This window comes from Pelobates fuscus, chromosome 2 (assembly GCF_036172605.1).
Source record: "Pelobates fuscus isolate aPelFus1 chromosome 2, aPelFus1.pri, whole genome shotgun sequence".
NCBI classification, from domain to species: Eukaryota; Metazoa; Chordata; class Amphibia; order Anura; family Pelobatidae; genus Pelobates; species Pelobates fuscus.
The window spans coordinates 156,761,764-156,784,101 of NC_086318.1; the positions used below are offsets into that span (position 1 = coordinate 156,761,764).

The following is a 22,338-nucleotide window of genomic DNA, read 5'->3' on the forward strand; positions in this document are numbered from 1 at the left end:
ACCGCCACATGCTCTTTCTGAATCTTACCTTGGAGATTTGATATGAGCGGGCCAATGGGCTGAATCTGCCCAATAAAAGGCCATTACTACTCTGTGAATGAAAGAGACAAAAGGCAGACTAGAGGCACACTTTCCGTTAACAGACAATGTGTATGATATGGCATACTCCACATGAGCTCTAGTTAAGAAAAGTAGTGTGGAGATTGTGCTGAGAAAGAACTGTAGGTTTCAGGCAAATACTGTCCAAACAGATCAGGTAGGCAGATATGTGCTGGTGTCACATGCCATTGACTCTACAGTCTATCATTCATGTCTATGCTCCAAACTCCCTTGAAACTGCGTTTTGGGCGGACCTACGCAACCTTATAGTTGCATTACCGAGGGGCCTGTTGGTGTTTCAATGTGGCACCATGTCCGGCACTCGACCATAGTAGAGATCTCAAGGCAGGGGGCAGGTAGGATAAATTATTGAACAAATTATTCAGCGGTTGGATCTGATGGACTCCTGGAGGGCCCACAATCCCTGGATGCTGGATTATACCTGTTACTTCACCTCTCACTCCTCGTATTCCAAAATTGATTTGTTTTCCTTACTAACAGAATTGTATGCAATTTATAGAAGATTCTGAAATGCATCTGATAATGTGGTCGGAGCATGCAGATTTTTCCATTACCATGCGTGTGCCAGGCCAGCAACCCCCCTTTTCATGGAGACTGAATTTCTCCCTTCTCAGGGACCCTGCTATAATAGCACACATTAAGGATGAAATACAAGATTACTTTTTACATAATGAAACATCAGACATTTCCCCTCTACTGGACTTGATATGGTGGGAAGTAAACAAATGAACCACTTCTCCAGTCCTATCTTTGGATGCAGAGAAGGTGATTGACAGGGTCCAATCGCTATTGTTCCAGGTATTGGAGCACAGGGGATTCCCGGAGAAATTTGTAACGGCAATTAAGGCATTATATATAGCACCAAGAGCACCTGTGGCCAGGCAGGTTCTCTTCCGGCTGGATAATGTAACACACCAGGGATAGTGACAAACATAGTGATAGACTGCGCCCAAGATGGTGTTGATATCTACAGAACTTTAAACATTTTTTTATCTTAACATATATTTACATAGGTTTCTATTAGATCGATGTAGACTTGTGTAAGATGGCTTTAATAACTTTAAAAGGAAAACGAAATAGACAAAAAATAGTGCAATATGTTACGGTATTTAGAATATTTTGTGTAAGATGTATAGAGTGCTAACTCACACTTGATTGAGCTACTAAGAGCTCTGCTGTTATTCGCCTGGACGGTACAATCCCCGTCTACGGATATGTGTAGCTCAGTTATTCTTGCCGTCCAGCATATATGGAGAAAACAAAGCAGAGAGAGATCTTATGGTGTAGTATATTTGTATACAAAATAGGAGATAAATAAGTGGTATCCTACTTACAATATGCAGAGCAATTTTCTGCTCTGGTGTGGAGAGTGTTGGTGGTATTATCCCCACCTGGGATATGCAGGATACACCAAGGAGAGTGATGACAGGAATGTGATGATAAAAATGGATATAAACTCTTAAAACTAAAATACTACATACAAGCTATTCTTATTTGTATATATATATATATATATATATATATATATATATATATATATATATATATATACAAATAAGAATAGCTTGGCACTCTCCTTAATAATCTAATAGGATACCTGCCTGGGTGCAATCCACGTTGCGTTCCATATATACCAAAATAGAGAATGTAGGATGCACACTCAGGACTTTGTGAAAAAATCTGTAGTTTTATTTAATCCAGGTACAAACCAAAAAACGACGTTTCGACCTCTGCAGGTCTTTTTCAAGGTTTTCAACCTTGAAAAAGACCTGCAGAGGTCGAAACGTCGGTTTTTGGTTTGTACCTGGATTAAATAAAACTACAGATTTTTTCACAAAGTCCTGAGTGTGCATCCTACATTCTCTATTTTGGTATATATATATATATATATATATATATATATATATATATATATATATATATATATGCGCAAATAGGAATAAATTCATCCAGTACCAACACTTAACGCTTTTCACCCAGCTTGGCTTTCTCAGAAGTGTGGGTAATCCTGTCATGTCCTGGTATATATATGCTGTATATCCATACTTCATGCAATCAGGTGTGTAAGGTTAATTTCCTGGTTGCGTATTTTGCCCAGAAGTAACGTATCGCTTCCAATTCTTAGCTAGGATTCATGGGAGATACAGTGCATCTAGTAGTGTTTTGGTTCCATGCGTCACCCGGAAGTGACGAGTCTTGATAATTTCCTCTTGTGGATTCATGGGAGATGTAGTTTCTTTACACAGTTCCGCCCTTTGTGTTTCCTAGGTAGTGATAATAAATAGTCGGAAGTTCGTACTTTTTTGTATTAAACAGTCCCATTATCTCCATAAATCGTGTAAAAAAAAGGGGGGAAAAGTGTGGGAAACAAACAAAGTATTGAAATCAATGGGTTTTAGTAATAAATTACACAACAATAATACAGTACACAGCAATGTCAGTATATTTATATCGGCAGACATTTTGTGAAATTAAAAGTGTATAATGCCAGTCACACTCAGAACATAGGTGACTCCATATTGGAATTTCCAGGCTAAGAAAGACACAAAATTTCTCTCTGTAACTCTATTCATTCAAGTTTGAGCTAATGAATGCGTTATGTAAACAAGATAAGGCATGGTGTCTCACAAGGATGGGGTAAGGAATACTAACCCAGAGACAAGTAAATACATACATATACACTATACACATATTTACTATTATATTAATCACATATAATCAGATTTATGTTAATAATATAAACTATTCATGGATAAATATTCATGAAGAAATATCATATTATTACTAATATTAGTGGAATATAAATAATCTTACACACAGCTTCACAGAAGAACACCAGAAAGCCAGACACCAATGACAGATAACACTTAGTAATTAATTTTACTTTCTAAATCTTACAAAGTCCCATTGTAAGAAAAAAGGTGAAATTAATGTTAGGAGGTGTCAATTCTAAATTACGATTTAAATTGCCGCCATGAAGACTGGGATAAAGCCTTTGAAATTGGCAGGAAATTTGCATAATGGCAAATTGCCCCTACGACAAGAAATTTTGGTGATGTAATTGCGCCATCTACTGACCAAAAACTAGATGATAGTCTGTAGGGTAGACACACCTACAGTTCCCTATTGGTTATATCAATTAGAGAGTTTGGCCCTTTAAAAAGTAAGCAAAGGGAAAGAGAGGACATTCAAACACTCAGACAATCAAAAATTCAGATTCAAACATTCAACTCTTTGGGACACTCATACTCTTTGAACCACACCCAATCTCTTTGAAACACTTGGAGTATACTTAAGAAACTATCAACTCTCTCTTAACCCCTTTAGGATGGAGGACGGTTCAGGACCGTCATCGGCATTTTTCCATTGCCGACCGCTGACGGTCCTGAACCGTCCTAACTTTAAGATTTACTTACCCGATTGCCGTCGTTCCCCCGGCGGCAATCGGCGGTGCTCCCATTGTGGGGAGACTGCCTGCAGCCCAGACAGTCTCCCCATGGCAGATTAGGACCCCTGGGGCCATGTGATCGCTCAACAGGGCGACCACATGGTCACAATAGGTGTCCATGTGTCTGCCTGCAGGGGGACTGTCTGTGCTGACAGGCAGTCTCCCTGCTGCTGTAAAATCAAAGAAAAAATAAAGTTAAAGTTAATAAAAAAAATAATAATTATATATGTGTATATATATAAATGATATATAGACATATATTATACCTATATAATATATGTCTATATATCATATATATATAATGTCATACTAAGTGTATTTTTATATTAATATGTACATATATTAATATAAAAATACACTTATAATTAAATTACACACGTATATATATTATTATAAAATACAAATAATAAGTAATTTAAATTAAATTAAACATGTAAAAATAATAATAAAAATAAAAAAAAATTATATATCTATACGAAATTTTATTCTAACTGTATTTTGATATTAATATATATATATTTATATCAAAATACACTTAGAATGAAATTGTATATATCTATGTATATATAAATAAATAAAAATAATACGAACTATTCATATGTCCATATACAAAATTACATAAATAATTATATAAATATACACGTAGACTTCAAATATATAAATATGCATATATATTTAAATTCTACATGCGTATTTATGTAATATTTTTACATAATTAAGTTATTTTATTGATTGCAATTTAAGGCACCTGCCTGCCAACCCAGGCCGAAAGTCCAGAGAATTTAATTTGCTATCACTGTATTTTACCCTGTAACGTTCTACGACACCCTAAAACCTGTACATGACGGGAGACTTCGCTGAACACAAATATTAGTGATTCAAAACAGTAAAACATATCACAGCGATGATATTGTCAGTGAAAGTGACTTTTTTGCATTTTTCACACACAAACAGCACTTTTACTGATGATATAATTGTTGTGATACATTTTCCAGTTTTGAAACACTGATATTTGTGTTCAGCAATGTCTCCTGAGTATAACAGTACCCCCCATGTACAGGTTTTATAGCGTTTTTGAAAGTTACAGGGTCAAATATATGGGTCAAATATTTTTACATTGAAAATGGCCAGGTTGGTTATGTTGCCTTTGAGAGCGTATGGTAGCCCAGGAATGAGAATTACCCCCATGATGGCATGCCATTTGCAAAAGAAGACAACCCAAGGTATTGCAAATGGGGTATGTCCAGTCTTTTTTAGCAACCACTTAGTCACAAACACTGGCCAAAATTAGCGTTCAATTTAGTTTTTTACTTTTTTCACACACAAACAAATATGAACGCTAACTTTGGCCAGTGTTTGCGACTAAGTGGCTACTAAAAAAGTCTGGACATACCCCATATTGAATACCCTGGGTTGTCTACTTTAAAAAAATATGTACATGTGGGGTGTTATTCAGCGATTTATGACAGATAATAGTGTTACAATGTCACTATTGATACATTTTAAAAATGTATGTTTTGAAACCGCAATATCCTACTTGTACTTATAGCCCTATAACATGCAAAAAAATAGCAAAAAGCATGTAAACACTGGGTATTTTTAAACTTAGGACAACATTTTTAATCTATTTAGCAGTTTTTTTCATTCGCTTTTGTAGATGAGTAAAAGATTTTTCACATAAAAGTCAAAAAACATGTATTTTTTTCAATTTTTCATCATATTTTTCATTTTTTTTTAAATTAAATTACATGAGATTATATAAATAATGGTATGTAAAGAAAGCCCCTTTTGTCCTGAAAAAAACAATATATAATTTGTATGGGAACAGTAAATGAGAGAGTGGAAAATTACAGCTAAACACAAACACCACAAAAGTGTAAAAAGATGCCTGGTCGCAAATGTACAACATCGCAAAAACAGTCCGGTCCTTAAGGGGTTAAACACACCTAATTATTAATAATTTCTATTGCATACAATCACAATCATACTTGCATACAAATTCCTGGGACCTACCTACACATCTGATAATAATATCTACACATCTGATAAGGAGACCTACAACATAATTGGTAATTATGCTGGTTTTATTTAATTAAATTAATTACATTTGCTAATTTCAGATATATATACATATATCTGGATAAATCTTGGTCAGATTTCAATCATTAGAAATCTTAGTTAGCTAAGAATATATGGTTATAAAAATTCCATTCCTGCAGGTGGAATAAAGATACCAATATATTAACCCCTTCACGACGGGTGACGGACGAGGTCCGTCATCCTGGGGATGCCCTTAACGACGGGTGACGGACCTCGTCCGTCACGCGGTAAAATTAACCCCAGATCGCCGCAATCGCGGCGATCGTGGGGTTAATGGTGCTCCGGTCTGCCTCTGCATTAGAGGCAGACCGGGAGCACCGGATCGGGCTGTCAGAGTACATGTGCCCGCTCTGACAGCATGCCAGAGCGGGCACATGTGCTCTCTATACTCACCTCCGCCTCCCTGCACTTCCGGGTTCAGTGTGAAGTGCAGGGAGACGGATCTTCAGTGATCCTGCCCCCTGCTGTTAAAAAAAAAAGTTAAATTAAAATCCCACCCCCCCTTTACCCATATTAATAAAAAATTAACCCCTTCCCTGCCAATTGATCACTGACTACAGTGATCAATTGGCAGGGATTACATTTTAATATGATCTGATTTTTTTTTTAACCCCTGAGGGTTAATTCTTTTTTTTTTTAACCCTCAGGGGTTAAATTTATTTTATTAATTAATTTAAATATTTTAAAATTATAAATTTAGCTAGCTGGGGAGGGTGGAAGTTAGTGGGGAATTGGGGGATTTAGTGTTAGGCTAACTAGGGGTTAACGTTAAAAAAAGTTTTAAAATAAGCTTTAAAAAGTTAAAAAATTAAGTAAAAAAAAAGTTTTAATAACGTTTAAGTAAAAAAAAAAAAAAAAATAAACCCTTTACCCAGTCCAAATACAAATTAACCCCTTGCCTGCCAGTCTATCACTGCCTACAGTGATCAAAATACAGATCACAGTATTATACTGTGATCTAATTTTTTTTTAACCCCTGACGATTAACTTTTATTTATTTTTTAACCCTCAGGGGGTAAATTAATTTAATTAACTAATTTAAATATTGTATAATTCAATATTTTGCTAGCTGGGGTGGGTGGGAGTTATGGGAAAATGGGGAATTTACTGTTAGTGCTGCTTACTGCTAGTTAGGGGTTAACGGTAAAAGAAAAAGCTTAGAAAAATGTTAAATCTGTAAAAAAAAGTTTTACGAAAGTTTAGGAAACTTTAAAAAAATGAATAAGCAAAACAAAAGTTTAAAAAATAGTTTTAAAAAGTAAAAAAAGTTTTAAAAAGTAAAAAAATACATTTAATAACGCTCATTACCACTACACCTGGTACAAGCTAGCGGAAAAATGATCCCACGCTAAGGTTCAAAATATGCCTTTTGAAATACCCTGGGATGTCTTCTTTAAGAAATGGTATGGCTTTATGGGGTATTTGGATTATATAGCCTGGTAAAATACTCTAAAATGGGACATGGGCACAGCGTAAAAATTTAAAGTTTGAAAAAAATGGAATGGCTGTGTCCCAAATGTGCCCCTCCGATGTCCACATATACCTGGCAAAGGTACATACGGGGGTATTTTTGTACTCAGCCGACATAGCTGAGCAACATATAAAGTATTATAGAGTGGTGGTACACAAAATGTTTGCAAAATATACTGTGCAAACTCACTTTGTGTGTCAAAAAGGCAGAAAAAACGCTTATTACCACTACACCTGGTACAAGCTAGCGGAAAAATTATCCCACGCTAATTTTCAAAATATGCCTTTTGAAATACCCTGGGATGTCTTCTTTAAGAAATGGTATGGCTTTATGGAGTATTTGGATTATATAGCCTGGTAAAATACTCTAAAATGGGACATGGGCACAGCGTAAAAATGTAAAGTTTGAAAAAAAATGGAATGGCTGTGTCCCAAATGTGCCCCTCCGATGTCCACATATACCTGGCAAAGGTACATACGGGGGTATTTTTGAACTCAACCGACATAGCTGAGCAACATATAAAGTATTATAGAGTGGTGGTACACATAAGGTTTGCAAAATATACTGTGCAAACTCACTTTGTGTGTCAAAAAGGCAGAAAAAACGCTTATTACCACTACACCTGGTACAAGCTAGCGGAAAAATTATCCCACGCTAAGGTTCAAAATATGCCTTTTGAAATACCCTGGGGTGTCTACTTTAAGAAATGGTAGGCCTTTGTGGGGTAGTTTGAATTTAAAACTTACGAAGATGCTTGGAAATTGCACATAGGTCCAGCGTCAAAATTCAAAGTTCTGTAAAAACTGATATGGCTTGGTCTCCAATATGCCACTGTAGCTTCACAAAATAGTGCCAAAGACATTCATTGGGGATGTCTTTTTACTCAGAAGACTTAGCTGAGCATAATTTGAAGGTTTTGAACTTAGTGGCACATATGAAATATACAAAATGCCCAGCAAAAATGCAATCCGTATGTCAAAAAATGCACAAAATTATTTTTTACCACATACTTTGGCACATATTGGTGAATAAATGGGGGCATGCTAAGGCACAATATGCACCTTATGATATACCCTGGAGCAGGGGCGTACCTAGAGCATTTGGCACCCGGGGCGGACCCTGAGTGTGGCACCCCCCCCCCCCTCCCCATAATAAAAATGTAAGAAAACACCCACATTTTTTTCAATGTTTTCAATAATATTTATTGCACAAATTTGTAAACTGCTTGTAGCATTTGTAAAATGCGCCAGTTTTGTAGAAGGGGGAAGACCAGTGCTTTTGTAGAAAGGGGCTGGTGAGAACTGCCCTGCTCCTTTCTACAAAGCCCCTTGTCTCGCCCTTCATATAAAAACCCTGCACCCCGATCACATAAATTTCATACACTCCCTACACATAAAAACCCTGCACCCCGATCACATAAATTTCATTCACTCCCTACACATAAAAATCCTGCACACCCCTTAATAAAAAACCCTGCACACCCCCTTAATAAAAAACAAAAACGTGCACAACCCCTCTTAATAACAAAAAACCTGCACACCCCCCTTATAAAAACCCTGCACACCCCCTTAACAAAAAAACAAAAATCTGCAGTGCACATCCTCCCTTAATAAATAGAATACTGCAACCCCCTTAATAAAAAAAACCTGCACCCCCATTATTTAAACCTCCCCCTTTAATTCTTTAATCCACAGCCCCCTTTAATTAATCCACACCCCCCTTAATTAATACACCCCCCTTAATTAATCCACAACCCCCTTAATTAATACACCCCCATTAATTAATCCACAACCCCCTTAATTAATCCACAACCCCCATTAATTAATCCACACACCCCTTAATACACCCCCCTTAATTAATACACCCCCCTTAATAAATCCTCACTGCCCCTTAATTAATACACCCCCTTTAATTAATCCACACACCCCTTAATTAATACAGCCCCCTTAATTAATCCACACCCCCTTAAAACACCCCCTTAATTAATCCTCACTGCCTTAAATACACCCCCCTTAATTAATCCTCACTCCCCCTTAATTAATACAGCCCCCTTAATTAATCCACACACCCCTTAATTAATACACCCCCTTAATTAATCCTCACTCCCCCTTAATTAATACAGCCCCCTTAATTAATCCACACACCCCTTAATTAATACACCCCCTTAATTAATCCTCACTCCCCCCTTAATTAATACACCCTCCTTAATTAATCCACACCCCCCTTAATTAATACAACCCCCTTAATTAATCCACCACCCTTAAAACACCCCCTTAATTAATCTTCACCCCCTTAATTAATACACCCCCCATAATTAATCCTCACTCCCCCTTAATTAATACACCCCCTTAATTAATCCTCACTCCCCCCTTAATTAATACACCCCCCTTAATTAATCCACACCCCCCTTAATTAATACACCCCCCTTAATTAATCCTCACTCCCCCCTTAATTAATACAGCCCCCTTAATTAATCCACACCGCCCTTAATTAATCCACCCCCTTAATTAATCCTCACTCCCCCCTTAATTAATCCACACCCCCTTAAAACACCCCCTTAATTAATCCTCACTGCCTTAAATACACCCCCCTTAATTAATCCTCACTCCCCCTTAATTAATACAGCCCCCTTAATTAATCCACACACCCCTTAATTAATACACCCCCTTAATTAATCCTCACTCCCCCCTTAATTAATACACCCTCCTTAATTAATCCACACCCCCCTTAATTAATACAACCCCCTTAATTAATCCACCACCCTTAAAACACCCCCTTAATTAATCTTCACCCCTTAATTAATACACCCCCCATAATTAATCCTCACTCCCCCTTAATTAATACAGCCCCCTTAATTAATCCACACCCCCCTTAATTAATACACCCCCTTAATTAATCCTCACTCCCCCCTTAATTAATACACCCCCCTTAATTAATCCACACCCCCCTTAATTAATACACCCCCCTTAATTAATCCTCACTCCCCCCTTAATTAATACAGCCCCCTTAATTAATCCACACCGCCCTTAATTAATCCACCCCCTTAATTAATCCTCACTCCCCCCTTAATTAATACGCCCCCCTTAATTAATCCACACCCCCTTTAATTTATACACCCCCCCTTAATTAATACACCCCTTTAATTAATCCACACCCCCTTAATTAATACACCCCCTTAATTAATACACCCCCCTAAATTAATACAGCCCCCTTAATTAATCCTCACTCCCCCCTTAATTAATACACCCCCCTTAATTAATCCTCACTCCCCCCTTAATTAATACAGCCCCCTTAATTAACCCACACTCCCTTAATTAATACACCCCCTTAATTAATCCATACCCCTCATAATACCCCCTTAATTAATCCTCACTCCCCCTTAATTAATACAGCCCCCTTAATTAATTCACACCCCCCTTAATACACCCCCTTAATTAATCCTCACTCCTTTAATTAAACCTCCCTCCCCTTTAATTCTTTAATGGCCATTATCCACCCCCCCCCCCTTTAATTAATTTAGCCACATCACAAAAAATGACTACTTACATTTTGATGATGCCTTGACCGACTGGGTGCCTCACCGCCCGGATATTGGATCCTTCCGCTGGATAGTTCCGTGAAGGCGGGCTGACGGCGCTGCGCACGACGTCATCACGTTGCGCGACGCCGCGGCCCACAACACTCCTCCCCCTTCTCATCCTGGAAGTAAGTCCTGCCGGGCCGCAAAGGTGCTGCGGCTGTGCGCAGCCGCCGCAGCGTAATGATGGGGGGTGACACATGACACTGGGCGTCATGGCACCCCCCTAGTCAGTGGCACCCGGGGCGGGCCGCCCCCCCCGCCCCCCCCTTAGTACGCCACTGCCCTGGAGTGTCTACTTTTACAAATGGTAGGCCTTTGTGGTTTTTTTTTTGAACAGTCAAACTGTTATAATACCCCAAATGGAAGCATAGGCTCATTAAATCCGTCTCTCAAAATTCTACTGTGAATACTGAAAAGGACAGGTCTCCTGTATGGCACTGTAGCTTCACGAAATAGTGCCATAGACATACAATGGGGGTGTCCTTTTACTCAGAAGACTTAGCTGAGCATAATTTGGGGGGTTTGAACTTAGTGGCACATATGAAATATACAAAATGCCCAGCAAAAATGCAATCCGTATGTAAAAAATGCACACAATTATTTTTTACCACATACTTTGGCATGTAATGGTAAAAAAATGGGGGCATGTTAAGGCACAATATGCACCTTATGAGATACCCTGGAGTGTCTACTTTTACAAATGGTAGGCCTTTGTGGGGGTTTTTGAACAGTCAAACTGTTATAATACCCCAAATGGAAGCATAGGCTCATTAAATCCGTCTCTCAAAATTCTACTGTGAATACTGAAAAGGACAGGTCTCCTATATGGCACTGTAGCTTCACAAAATAGTGCCAAAGACATACAATGGGGGTACCGTTGTACTCAGCAGAAGTAACTGAACACATAATAAAACTTTGTACAGGAATAGCACACAACAACTTTACAAAATACACATGAGAAGTTCTTTGTTATACGTTTGTGTGCGAAAACCCCCCAAAAACACAATTTTACTCCAATATTTAGCAGAGGTTGGCGGTAAAATGGCTACGTAGAAAGTGTCAAAACAACCTTAGGTAAATAGCCTGTGATGTCTACTTTATATAAATATATACTTTTGTGTGGCAATTTTGTTTTATTTTATGGCTATTAGGCTTACAAGACAAACATACCAAATTCTAAAATCGCTCCATATTAAAATTTTATTTTACTCCTTGTGTTTTGTGACCTGTAACTACCAAAAAAAACTTAAAATCCCAGACACATTATATATTCTGTAAATCAGAACAAATAAATGAATTTATTTTTAATTACTTTCCTTAACCTGCACTAATTATGCACACATTATGATTGCAAAAACTATAAAAAAAAAACAATATTTTTCATTTTTTTTGCATTTTTCTGTATTTTTTTTATAATAAGTAAGCATTTATATATTTATATGTTATATCAAATTAAAGCCCTTTCTGTCCTTTAAAAAACAGTATATAATATGTGTCAGTGCAATAAATGAGAGAGATGCAAATTGCAGTTGAACGCAAACAGCAAGAAAATGCAAAAATTGCTTGTGTCATTAAGCGTAAGTCAAGCTTCTGAAGCTCTGTCCTTAAGGGGTTAAATGTAATATTTACCAACAAATTAGCTTACTGATGTTTTTTATCCAGATGTATTGATTTGTTCTGAAACAAGATAGTGTAGCTTATGTAGGAAAGTTAAATTTCGGCTAATGTAAAATCTGGTAGAATTATTCTTATTGGATGGTTTCAGGAATGGTTAATGATCTGGTATGAACATTACTTTAATCGTAAAGTTATGACATAATAGGATATTATATGCCTAGGAGGATTGTAGCCAGCAGTGAAAGGGTTACTCAGTGTGGTCTGTCAGCTGAAGTTTTTATTGCTTCTCGCTGCACTGTTGTATTCTGTGGAGTTTGGTTTTCTGTCTGAAGATTTCTAAACTATCATGAATCTTGAATTTAAGGAGATGAAGCAGTAATAAGCTGGACAGAGGTAATAGGGGTTAACCCATGGAATAAATTGGAAAAATAGGGGGAGGGGAGAAGACTGTCCAGTGACCCCAAAGTATAATAAAATATAACTTTTAATAGTTTACCGAAATATAAAAGGAACTAGAAAGACATCTAGTTCACAATGAACAGACACATTCTGTACAGATGGGGTTTCCTCAAAATGCACAAAAATGGAAGCTACACATCAATCTCTATGCCTATAGAGGGAGAGAGACAACTCCAGAAATGAGAATTATCTAGAAACCCACTTGTGTGCAATATCCCTGTAATGGGAAAAAAGGCAAGAGATAAGACTTTTTGATCCAGAGCAAACTTAACTTGCAATGTGGAGAAGCAGAGGAGCGACTGTTCCGTTATATTGAGCAAAGGACAGTTTCAAAACCGCACAGCCTCGACTACCCAGGTACCGCAGTTCAAGAAAATCGTAAAGTGATCTCCTATAAGCATATCAGTTTAACCATGGTGCTTATTGTTAAAACTATTGTTTACTTTCATCTGTGCAAAACTGGTTCGAGTAAGCGGAGACTTCCAATGCAGAGCCAATAAAGTTAGGTTACAATCTAGCATAAGAAAGTTCAAAAAACAAAACAACAAAAAAAAACATACACATTTCTGACAAATTAGATACAGGCAAACTAAACAGCACCATATGCTAAAGGATAGGAAAACGCTAGCCTAAGGGAATGTGTCATATTTTGTGAGGAGGATCTAGTCAGAGATGATTTGCTGATCTCTGTAGGTTGTTATATGCAAGACAGAGTGTTGATTTATAGATTTATGGTTATTAGTTAATTGAGGCTCATTGGAAGCTGCCATACCCATTATGCCCCAGCGGCACTTTTATTTAATTACCTAAAGGTAATGTCTCTTTTTGGTATATTTTTTGTTTCATGTTCCAGTTTAGGCACAAAGGAGAGATATCCTTTCCCAAACTATACCTGGCAATATATGATGAGCACTCCTTTTCTGCCTGGCTCCTACTCAAATCGGATCTCCGTTGGCCACTCACTTGGAAAATATATGCATAACCAGATGCCTTTGAGCATCAATACGTAAACTTTATAAGGTACATACAAGCAACGCTAGCTAAACAATCTGAATTATGAGAATATATTCCCATAACTTGAGGATACTGAATACACAGCACAAGAGACAAATGCTGTTAAAAGATGCCAAGAAACTATTAGCAGATACATGTGTACAACACACTTTGTAAAACCTAAAATAACCATGGTTAGGCCTTGGGCCTACTCATTTCAAAACTATGCAGCCTCCACCACCAAGTCTAACGGGGTGTCAATCCTCATTAGTACACGTTTAGCTTTCTCGCTATTGACCTGAATGACCTACAGGATGTTTTTAATTGTGGTATGCACTACAAATGATCTTATCCATATGCTAGTTAACATATATGCCTCTAATGAGAAATAGACAAAGTTTAAGGAGAAGCTCAAGTGATAGTAAAAGACAACTTAAACTTTAAAAGGAGAGCTCCGTGCAACTTAACTGACAAGGACTTTACCACTAAAGTAGAGATGGAAATGATGGATTATTTCAATAGAAACTCAATCAATTACAATTTCCCCTCTACACTCTGGTTGGCTAACAAGCCGATTATTAGAAACTTGGTAATGAAACAAGAATCTGTTCTAAAGATGAGGTAGCAGACACAGTTTTTTTAACTGGATGTGAGGGATGCAAAAGTTAACCAGACAAAATCATTTTGCCCCTTTAATTAAACTAGCAACCCGGATTAAAGATTTAAAAAAACAGATTGAAGTAGCAAACCTGCCATAGGAAGCACCTCTAGTAGCAATCTGAGGAGTGGCCAGTGGAATTATATCTAGTTTGTAATGTAAACACTGCTTTTTCTCATAAAGCCTGAAGGTAATGATTATATTATACTCACCAGAGTAAATACAATAAGCTGTAGTTGTTCTGGTGACTATAGTGTCCCAATGAATTTCTAAAAATAAGTTAGATGACATGATTGCTATATCAACTATGTTGAGCCATGTGCTAAGTATTCTCCATTATTAACAACTATGCCTTTTCAATTATTTCCAGTTGGTGTGGAGGAGGGGATCCTCAAGCCTTTGTGTGTATATATGTTGAGAAGCTGCATATGTTGTGTATCTTGAGAAGCTGCATATGCTGTGTATGTTGAAAAGTTGTGTGTGCGGGTAGGCAAGAGTGGGGTGACTGTGCATGTTGGGTGTTTGTGTAGGAGACAGTGTGCTTTGTGTTTTTGGTGGCTGTGTGAGGAGGCTTTGTGTGTTGGTTGGATTGGAAAGCTGTGTGAAGGGAGGCTGTGTGTTTTGTGTGTGTTTGAAGGGTGGCTGTATGTGGGGCAGCTACTTGTGTTATGTAAAGAGTGGCTCTGAGACTGTATTATAAATGAAATGGCTAAGTGTATTGTGTGTTTGTGAGGGGAGGCTGTGTTGAGAGGCTTAGGTGTGTCTATGTGGGGAGGAAAATGTGTGTGTTGTGTGAGTGGTGGCTGTGTATAGTATGTCTGGTCAGTGGTCGTGCCGGTGGTCTGGGGTGCAGATTGTGGTTTCTTTACCTCAACAGATCACTGTAAATGATCATTTGAGTCACAGAGATTCACCTGGAACACAAGGAAGCACTTAAAATGATCTGTAGATCATGCCCTTTGAACTGTTAATCCAGACTAATGCCTAATCTACCTTGATAGCTATGACTAACCACTCACTCTGTCATAATTTCACATCAGATTTAGCAAATGTGTCACTATACCCTCATCCCCTCTGTCAGTTATCTGGCTGTGTATTTGAATTCAGCATAGCATAGCGTGTATGAATATTAATTCCTGCACACTTACTATCTCATTGACAATATAACAGAATTAAAAGTGAGATACTGAGAAAGTCATTCTATCCTGACTTCCAGCTTCGCATATCAAAGTTGAAACATCTATATGACAATGTTACAATCTCACAATACAAAGTGACAAACCTACTGCAGTAGAAACTGATAGCTTGTTTTGTTAGCTACTCTTAGCTACTCTTCCACTGATTGTTAAACAAACCATTTTATCAATTACTATAATTCTTCAGCGTGCTTCAGTGACAATAGAATATAATTCTGTTGTTATACGTTGACAGATACACTTCTTTTTCATTTGACACACACATTAGAAAACGTACTGTGTGTTTTTCTGAATAACAAAATACTTTATCACCCCCTACTGGCCAAGTGTGATATAACATCCTCAATGCTCTACTAGTATTCATTTTGACTCACCTTGTTTCTTAGGCTAACACCTATATGTATATGCTTATTTCTGGATATTTTATTAAGTGACATTTGGTTATGATTTTTTTTTAATCAATTTTCTTATAACAGATACATTTTCTCTCTCAACATCACAAAAGCGCGCTGGTTTTCTCCTTTTCTTTGATCTAGCTACAAATTTATCATTAAAGCCTATGGGACTTTTTTTTTTATATATATATATAAATCATTTGGAAAGTGTTTTCTAACCGCAATGAAACATGTGAAACATTAAATTGATGTAATGGATTGATATTTTATAATTGTTTTCTTTACTTTATGACTGTCTTCGAGTTTCTGTTCTGAGATTCTGGTCAACTGAGCTGTTGCTCTTCTGATTTACATTGTATTTGTGGGTATGTAACTAATATGTTTTTTCCTTCTTCATTAGTCTTTCCTGCTAATAGTTTGATGGTTTATTGCTTTTTATGTTTTTGTGTTGTTTTTTTCGATAGATGACTGGTCTCTTTATGGCTTCTCCAGTTTATTAAATAGAGTGAGGTACAAGGTAAGTCACAGTTTAATTATCAGAGCTTGTTAAAATAAAAAAATTAAAAAGAGTGCCTTTTCTATAAATCATATCTTTTGGTTACATAGGTCAACTCACTGTGATCAGTTTCTCCAATATATGTTGAGAAGAGAAGGTAATTCTGCCCATTGCCAAGCTTGCAGTGATTGTACTTTAAAGAATAAGAAGTTATGTCTGTCATAAGGATGGCTGAGGGTTCATCCTTAATTGATCCTGTGGCATTTATCTCTTCAGACGTCATCTCCTTTATTGGCCAAGCAGTGGCAGAAGGAATATGTGAGACATCTCACACCCAAAAGCATTCCAGGCCTTCTAGTTGGGAGAGATCAGAAAGGCTGGTGTGATCAGACAGAAGGAATTCCGAGGAGGATTTTTAGAGATATTTGCCTAGAGCAGAGGCTCTTGTCATCAGGAGACGGCTACTTCTATTTTTGATGACAAGAAAACTGAGGCTTTAATTGATACAGTAAGAAAGACCCTTAGTATGAAAGGGCAGTGTGCACATTACTAGAAACTGTCTTTTTTTCTCCATGAGACAATTGAAGAAGAAGAATGGAAGAAGGTGAAGAAAAGGGTGTCTATCCAATGGAGAATAGCAAGATTACACAATTTCAAGAAAGTAGACTCTAAAGTTTAGGTCTCAGTTGCAAGGTACACTCTGCAATTGTGCTGTCTATGATGCCTGGTCCCTCAAAGAGCCCATGGATAGAAGAATTTACAGTACCCTTTTCAAAGTCCTATGTTACTGCAACTCTCACTTTAGTCTCTCTAGAGCCTTGTTGCAATGTGCAGAGCATATGGAGGATGATATTTCTCATGGAGTAAGTTGGACTTGTCTTCTCATGTCCACAGAAAACACCAAGCTAGCTTTTTAAGTAGTGAACTAAGGCATCAGGGAATTTAGTTTATAGCAAATCCATATCCATGGTATTTAGTGCGTACCATCTCCAGGCCCAGGTACACGTTGCAGAGGCCTATAGTTTAAGGCATGGGAAGTGGAAACCCCCTTAAAAGACAGTCATTGTGAGGGGGAGAGGGGGAGGGGCCTGACTCTCGGGCAAAGCAGACGCATGCACGGAGAGCTCCTGACAAAAGCCTGCTTATTAAGCCTTTTTCTGTATGCCAACTCACCTATATCACCATAAAACCCAACTGTATGCACAAGGGGGACCCTGGGTACTCGAATGGTACCAGATTTGGCACTGTATTAACCCAGAACACCTGCCCTCGACTTCTTGCGGCCAACAAACCTGGCTGGCATCGGAGGGACGTGCGCTCTCCAGGCACCATATCTTGTAACTCATAGCTGCACTCCCTCCCCCCCTTTGAACCGGGGGGTCATCCCGGTTCCAGGGTCCTACACACCGTTTCTCTGTAGCTCCGAGAGCTGCTGCATGCAGAGAAGCCACGTGGCTCTTAAAATGGCAGAGTTCATAGCCAGAGGTCTAGCCAAATTCAGGGCGAAAATAGAGGCTAGGCAACAGCACGCTCTGTTGACGCACTCCCATACCTCTGCTGCACCACCGCCAGTAACTCACACCCATCAGCCCATCTCACCCTCCAAAATTCGAGGAAAGCGGAATGACGGGAGAACCCATCTCCCTGCACAGCAGATGCCAATGGACCAAGGCTCAACTAAGCAATCGGGTCCCAAGCAACTGAAAGCAAAACCAGCAGCCAATCGGGGCCTGGCCAGCGTGCAGAGATCGGGGACTTTGATTTACCTATCCCCTCAAGAGGACGCCTACTGCACTGGAGAGCTGTGGGGGCACAAACACATCTGGACACTCACGCAGTACCTGCCTCCCCACGGAAGACATGCATTCGGCTGGCCAGCGGCTTCCTCGTAAAGCGGGAATCGGATGAAGAGGCACGGAGCCCACGGAGGCAATCCCGCCGGCATATGTCTGGTTAGCTTACCAAGCGGTGGACTCCTGTATTTCATGTACATTCTGTTTACTCGTGATAAAGCCAGTTACTTTTTATTTTATTTTTACCTATCTTAGCAGGTTTACTACTAATAGCTTGCATCAGACCTACCATATTAATCACAAAGCATGTGCAGTCAGGTACTAAGCCAGGTGTGCTCAGTATCAGAAAGTGATGCCCTAGCCTGACCTTTATTCCCACTTTAACTAAAATTGATGACAATCTGTAAGCCAAGCTCATGTTAACCTCTCGCTCAGGGCCACCATCAGGGGGTGACAACCATAACAGTTGTCACGGGCCTGGTGGCCCTGGGGGTCCCCCACGTGTAGCGGCAGAATTGCCGCCGGTGCAGTTGCTCCAGGCCCCGCATGCTGATGGGGCCCATCGGGTGGCCCACGCACTAAGGGCCACCCGATGGGCCCTATATCTTCAGGGGTGCGACCGGGCCCCTTTAAAAAAAAAAAAAAAAAACTGCAGCCGCAGCAAGTGCTGCTGGGAGGAAGTGGTCACTTCCTCCCAGCTCACTCCGCGCAGGAGGAGCGCACGCCCAGCAGTGAGGGGGAGCCGTGCCGACTCCCAGTTCCATCAGCCCCAGCCACCCTCCTGCAAAGACAAGGTAAGAAACAGGAGGGTGGATGGAAAATGAACTCTGTGTGTGTGAAGCGCCGTCCAATGAGTTCTGAAGCATTTGGCTGAATATGAGCAGATAATATTGCCCAAAACACTTCCGAATTCATCCTGCATTTGTCAGCAGTCACATCATCAATAAATACAAGAGAACCAGTTCCATTGGCAGCCATACATGCCCACACCATGACACTACCACCACCATGCTTTACTGATGAGGTGGTATGCTTTGGATCATGAGCAGTTCCTTTCTCTTCTCTTCCCATCACTCTGGTACAAGTTGATCTTGGTCTCATCTGTCCATAGGATGTTGTTCCAGAACTGTGAAAGCTTTTTTAGATGTTGTTTGGCAAACTCTAATCTGGCCAATGGTTTACATCTTGTGGTGAACCCTCTGTATTCACTCTGGTGAAGTCTTCTCTTGATTGTTGACTTTGACACACATACACCTACCTCCTGGAGAGTGTTCTTGATCTGGCCAACTGTTGTGAAGTGTGTTTTCTTCACCAAGGAAAGAATTCTTCGGTCATCCACCACAGTTGTTTTCCGTGGTCTTCCGGGTCTTTTGGTGTTGCTGAGCTCACCGGTGTGTTCTTTCTTTTTAAGGATGTTCCAAACAGTTGATTTGGCCACACCTAATGTTTTTGCTATCTCTCTGATGGGTTTGTCTTGTTTTTTCAGCCTAATGATGGCTTGCTTCACTGATAGTGACAGCTCTTTGGATCTCATATTGAGAGTTGACAGCAACAGATTCCAAATGCAAATAGCACACTTGAAATGAACTCTGGACCTTTTATCTGCTCCTTGTAAATATGATAATGAGGGAATAACACACACCTGGCCATGGAACATCTGAGCAGCCAATTGTCCCATTACTTTTGGTCCCTTGAAAAGTGGGAGGCACATATACAAACTATTGTAATTCCTACACCGTTCACCTGATTTGGATGTAAATAACCTCAAATTAAAGATGAAAGTCTGCAGTTAAAGCACATCTTGTGTTTCATTTCAAATCCATTGTGGTGGTGTATAGAGCCAAAAAGATTAGAGTTGTGTCGATGTCCCAATATTTATGGACCTGACTGTATAAGGTGGTTTTGCAGGTCACATTGAAATCGGGCAGAACCATCTCAGAGTTAGGTACCTTATTCACTATCCTATTTCATGCAGATAAAGTGATCCTTAGAACAGTGCCTGATATCCATCTTAGGGTGGTGTCGAGATTCTATATATCTTAAGGTACTGTACTTCCTTTGTTTTTTCAAAAAACCTGCTTCAGAGAAAGAGATGGCATGGCACACCTTGGATGTAGCAATGTGTCTCAGGATGTATCTTAACGGACATTGGATTGGTGTAACTCTTCAAGATTATTTGTCATCCCATGAAGTCACAGCAGCCTCAATTCCTTCTATTGTCAGTGGATGTGTCAGCAATATCCAAAGAATATGTCTCTAAGTGAGTTCCAGTTCCTAAGGTTTAAAGGTCCATTCCACCAGAGCATTTGTAGCATCCTGTGCATATCCTGAAAATGTGCCCTCAGACCATATAACTAAGGATGCCACATAGTCTTCTTTAAACCTTCAACAGACATACATTACCAGTTGTATGTGAGGTCCTCCAAGGACACAGAGTTCGAAGAGAGTCTTCTTTAAACCTCCACCTTCAACAGACAGACATTACCAGTTGTATGTGAGGTCCTCCAAGGACACGGAGTTCGAAGAGAGTCTGTTAATGGTTTGTTCATTCATTGTTAAACCTGGTTTCAGCATTCATTGGTGTTTTTCTCTTTTTTCTGTCCCCTTCTTTTTTAAAGGTTTGCCCGAATGTAGTGAAGTCATGGCCGGTAGAGGAAGAGGAAAATTAATTAATATTTACCAATATTTTCTGTCTCGGTAATGGGCCATGGCAGCAATGGATAGCCTTCCTGGTCATACAGCTAGTTACACACTGGAGGAGTTAAGTATTTCGGATGTATTTATATTTATTTTTTCCATGGGAGTAGTGGGAGGAGCTAACCCGAGTGTAGCGGTGCCATGGCCCATTACCAAGAAAGCTGAGAGAGGGAAATATCTGTAAGTATGAATTCATTTTCCTCTGTTGCATTGCCAAAGCATTCAAAGTGGGTGGGTGTCAGTTTCTGGGAATAGGAAACAACTCTGATTATACTAAACTGCTCCTAAATGGTTTGTTACTCAACTAGGGGATAGTGAAGGGCACTCTGGTTAACATAACTACCACGGTTATTGGCAGGGGTTACGAAGCATCTAGTGCCCCTTTAAATAAAATTGTGCATCAAATTTAAAATAAAAAGGTTTAAACAAGTTATAGATGGTTTTACGTCTTTTATTCAATGATATAGTTTCGGGAGAAGTATTGGTTGACCCGTTACAGTACTAAAATTAATATTATTTTATCTTTATAATTAATAGAAGTAGATGCTAATCATTTAGCTTCTATAGCAATAATACAATACAATAATGCCATCTAATGATCCTGCACTCAAACTGGATTTCCTCTCTCATCGTTCCCATAGTAACGAGCCAATGACAAGGAGGGTGTACCAAGATGTCTTCCAACTGATCACATGATACGCTAAGCCAATCACACTCCCTCAGGCGCTGGGAATGACTCTGGACGATCCGTGCGTATGACGTCTGGCTACGCTTACGCAAGCGCGTCCTGGAATTGGCCGGGGCCGTGTGCGTGAGTAAAGAGAGAGCGAGGTAGCCGCAGCAATGGAGGAACAGAGCCGGAATCCACAGAGCCAGCCGACCGGGAAAGGGAAGGATGCAGGCGGGGAGGCACGGGACGCGGCCAAGGACAAAGACAAGGATAAGAAGGAGGAGCAGGAGCTGGTAGGAGCAGGGCGGGCGGGCAGGCGGAGTGCCGGGCAGGGAGCAGGCCTAGCACGGGCAGAGCTGAGTCACTGGCGCCGGCCGGGGGTGGAAGGAAGGCCTCGGTCAGAGCGAGCTGTCACCGGGCTGGCAAGGCAGCAGTCATAACAAGAGCTCAGCAGCCCGGGCTGGGGGGGCTCCTGTAACCTTCACAGAGCCAGGGAGAGAATACTAGAACTGCCCTTACATGGCAACACCATGCAGCTATGTGGGCAGTGTACCCACACAATGAAAGGAGTTACCTGCACTCTATCACTGTGCACACTTAAATTACCAGAGGTTTGTTACTGTTAGTATCACTCCAATGGCCATT

At 39.5% G+C, this 22,338-nt stretch overlaps 1 protein-coding gene across 1 annotated transcript in view; it reads left to right on the top strand.

The window, feature by feature from the left end:
* Window positions 1-21,792: 21,792 nt before the first annotated feature.
* PSMD2 (proteasome 26S subunit ubiquitin receptor, non-ATPase 2) overlaps window positions 21,793-22,338 on the top strand; it is a 29,561-nt gene continuing 29,015 nt past the window's right edge. The window contains exon 1 of the mRNA XM_063442885.1: window positions 21,793-21,986. Within this exon, the coding sequence (XP_063298955.1) occupies window positions 21,867-21,986 (120 nt within the window). The 5' untranslated portion in view covers window positions 21,793-21,866. The remainder of the gene's footprint in view (window positions 21,987-22,338) is intronic.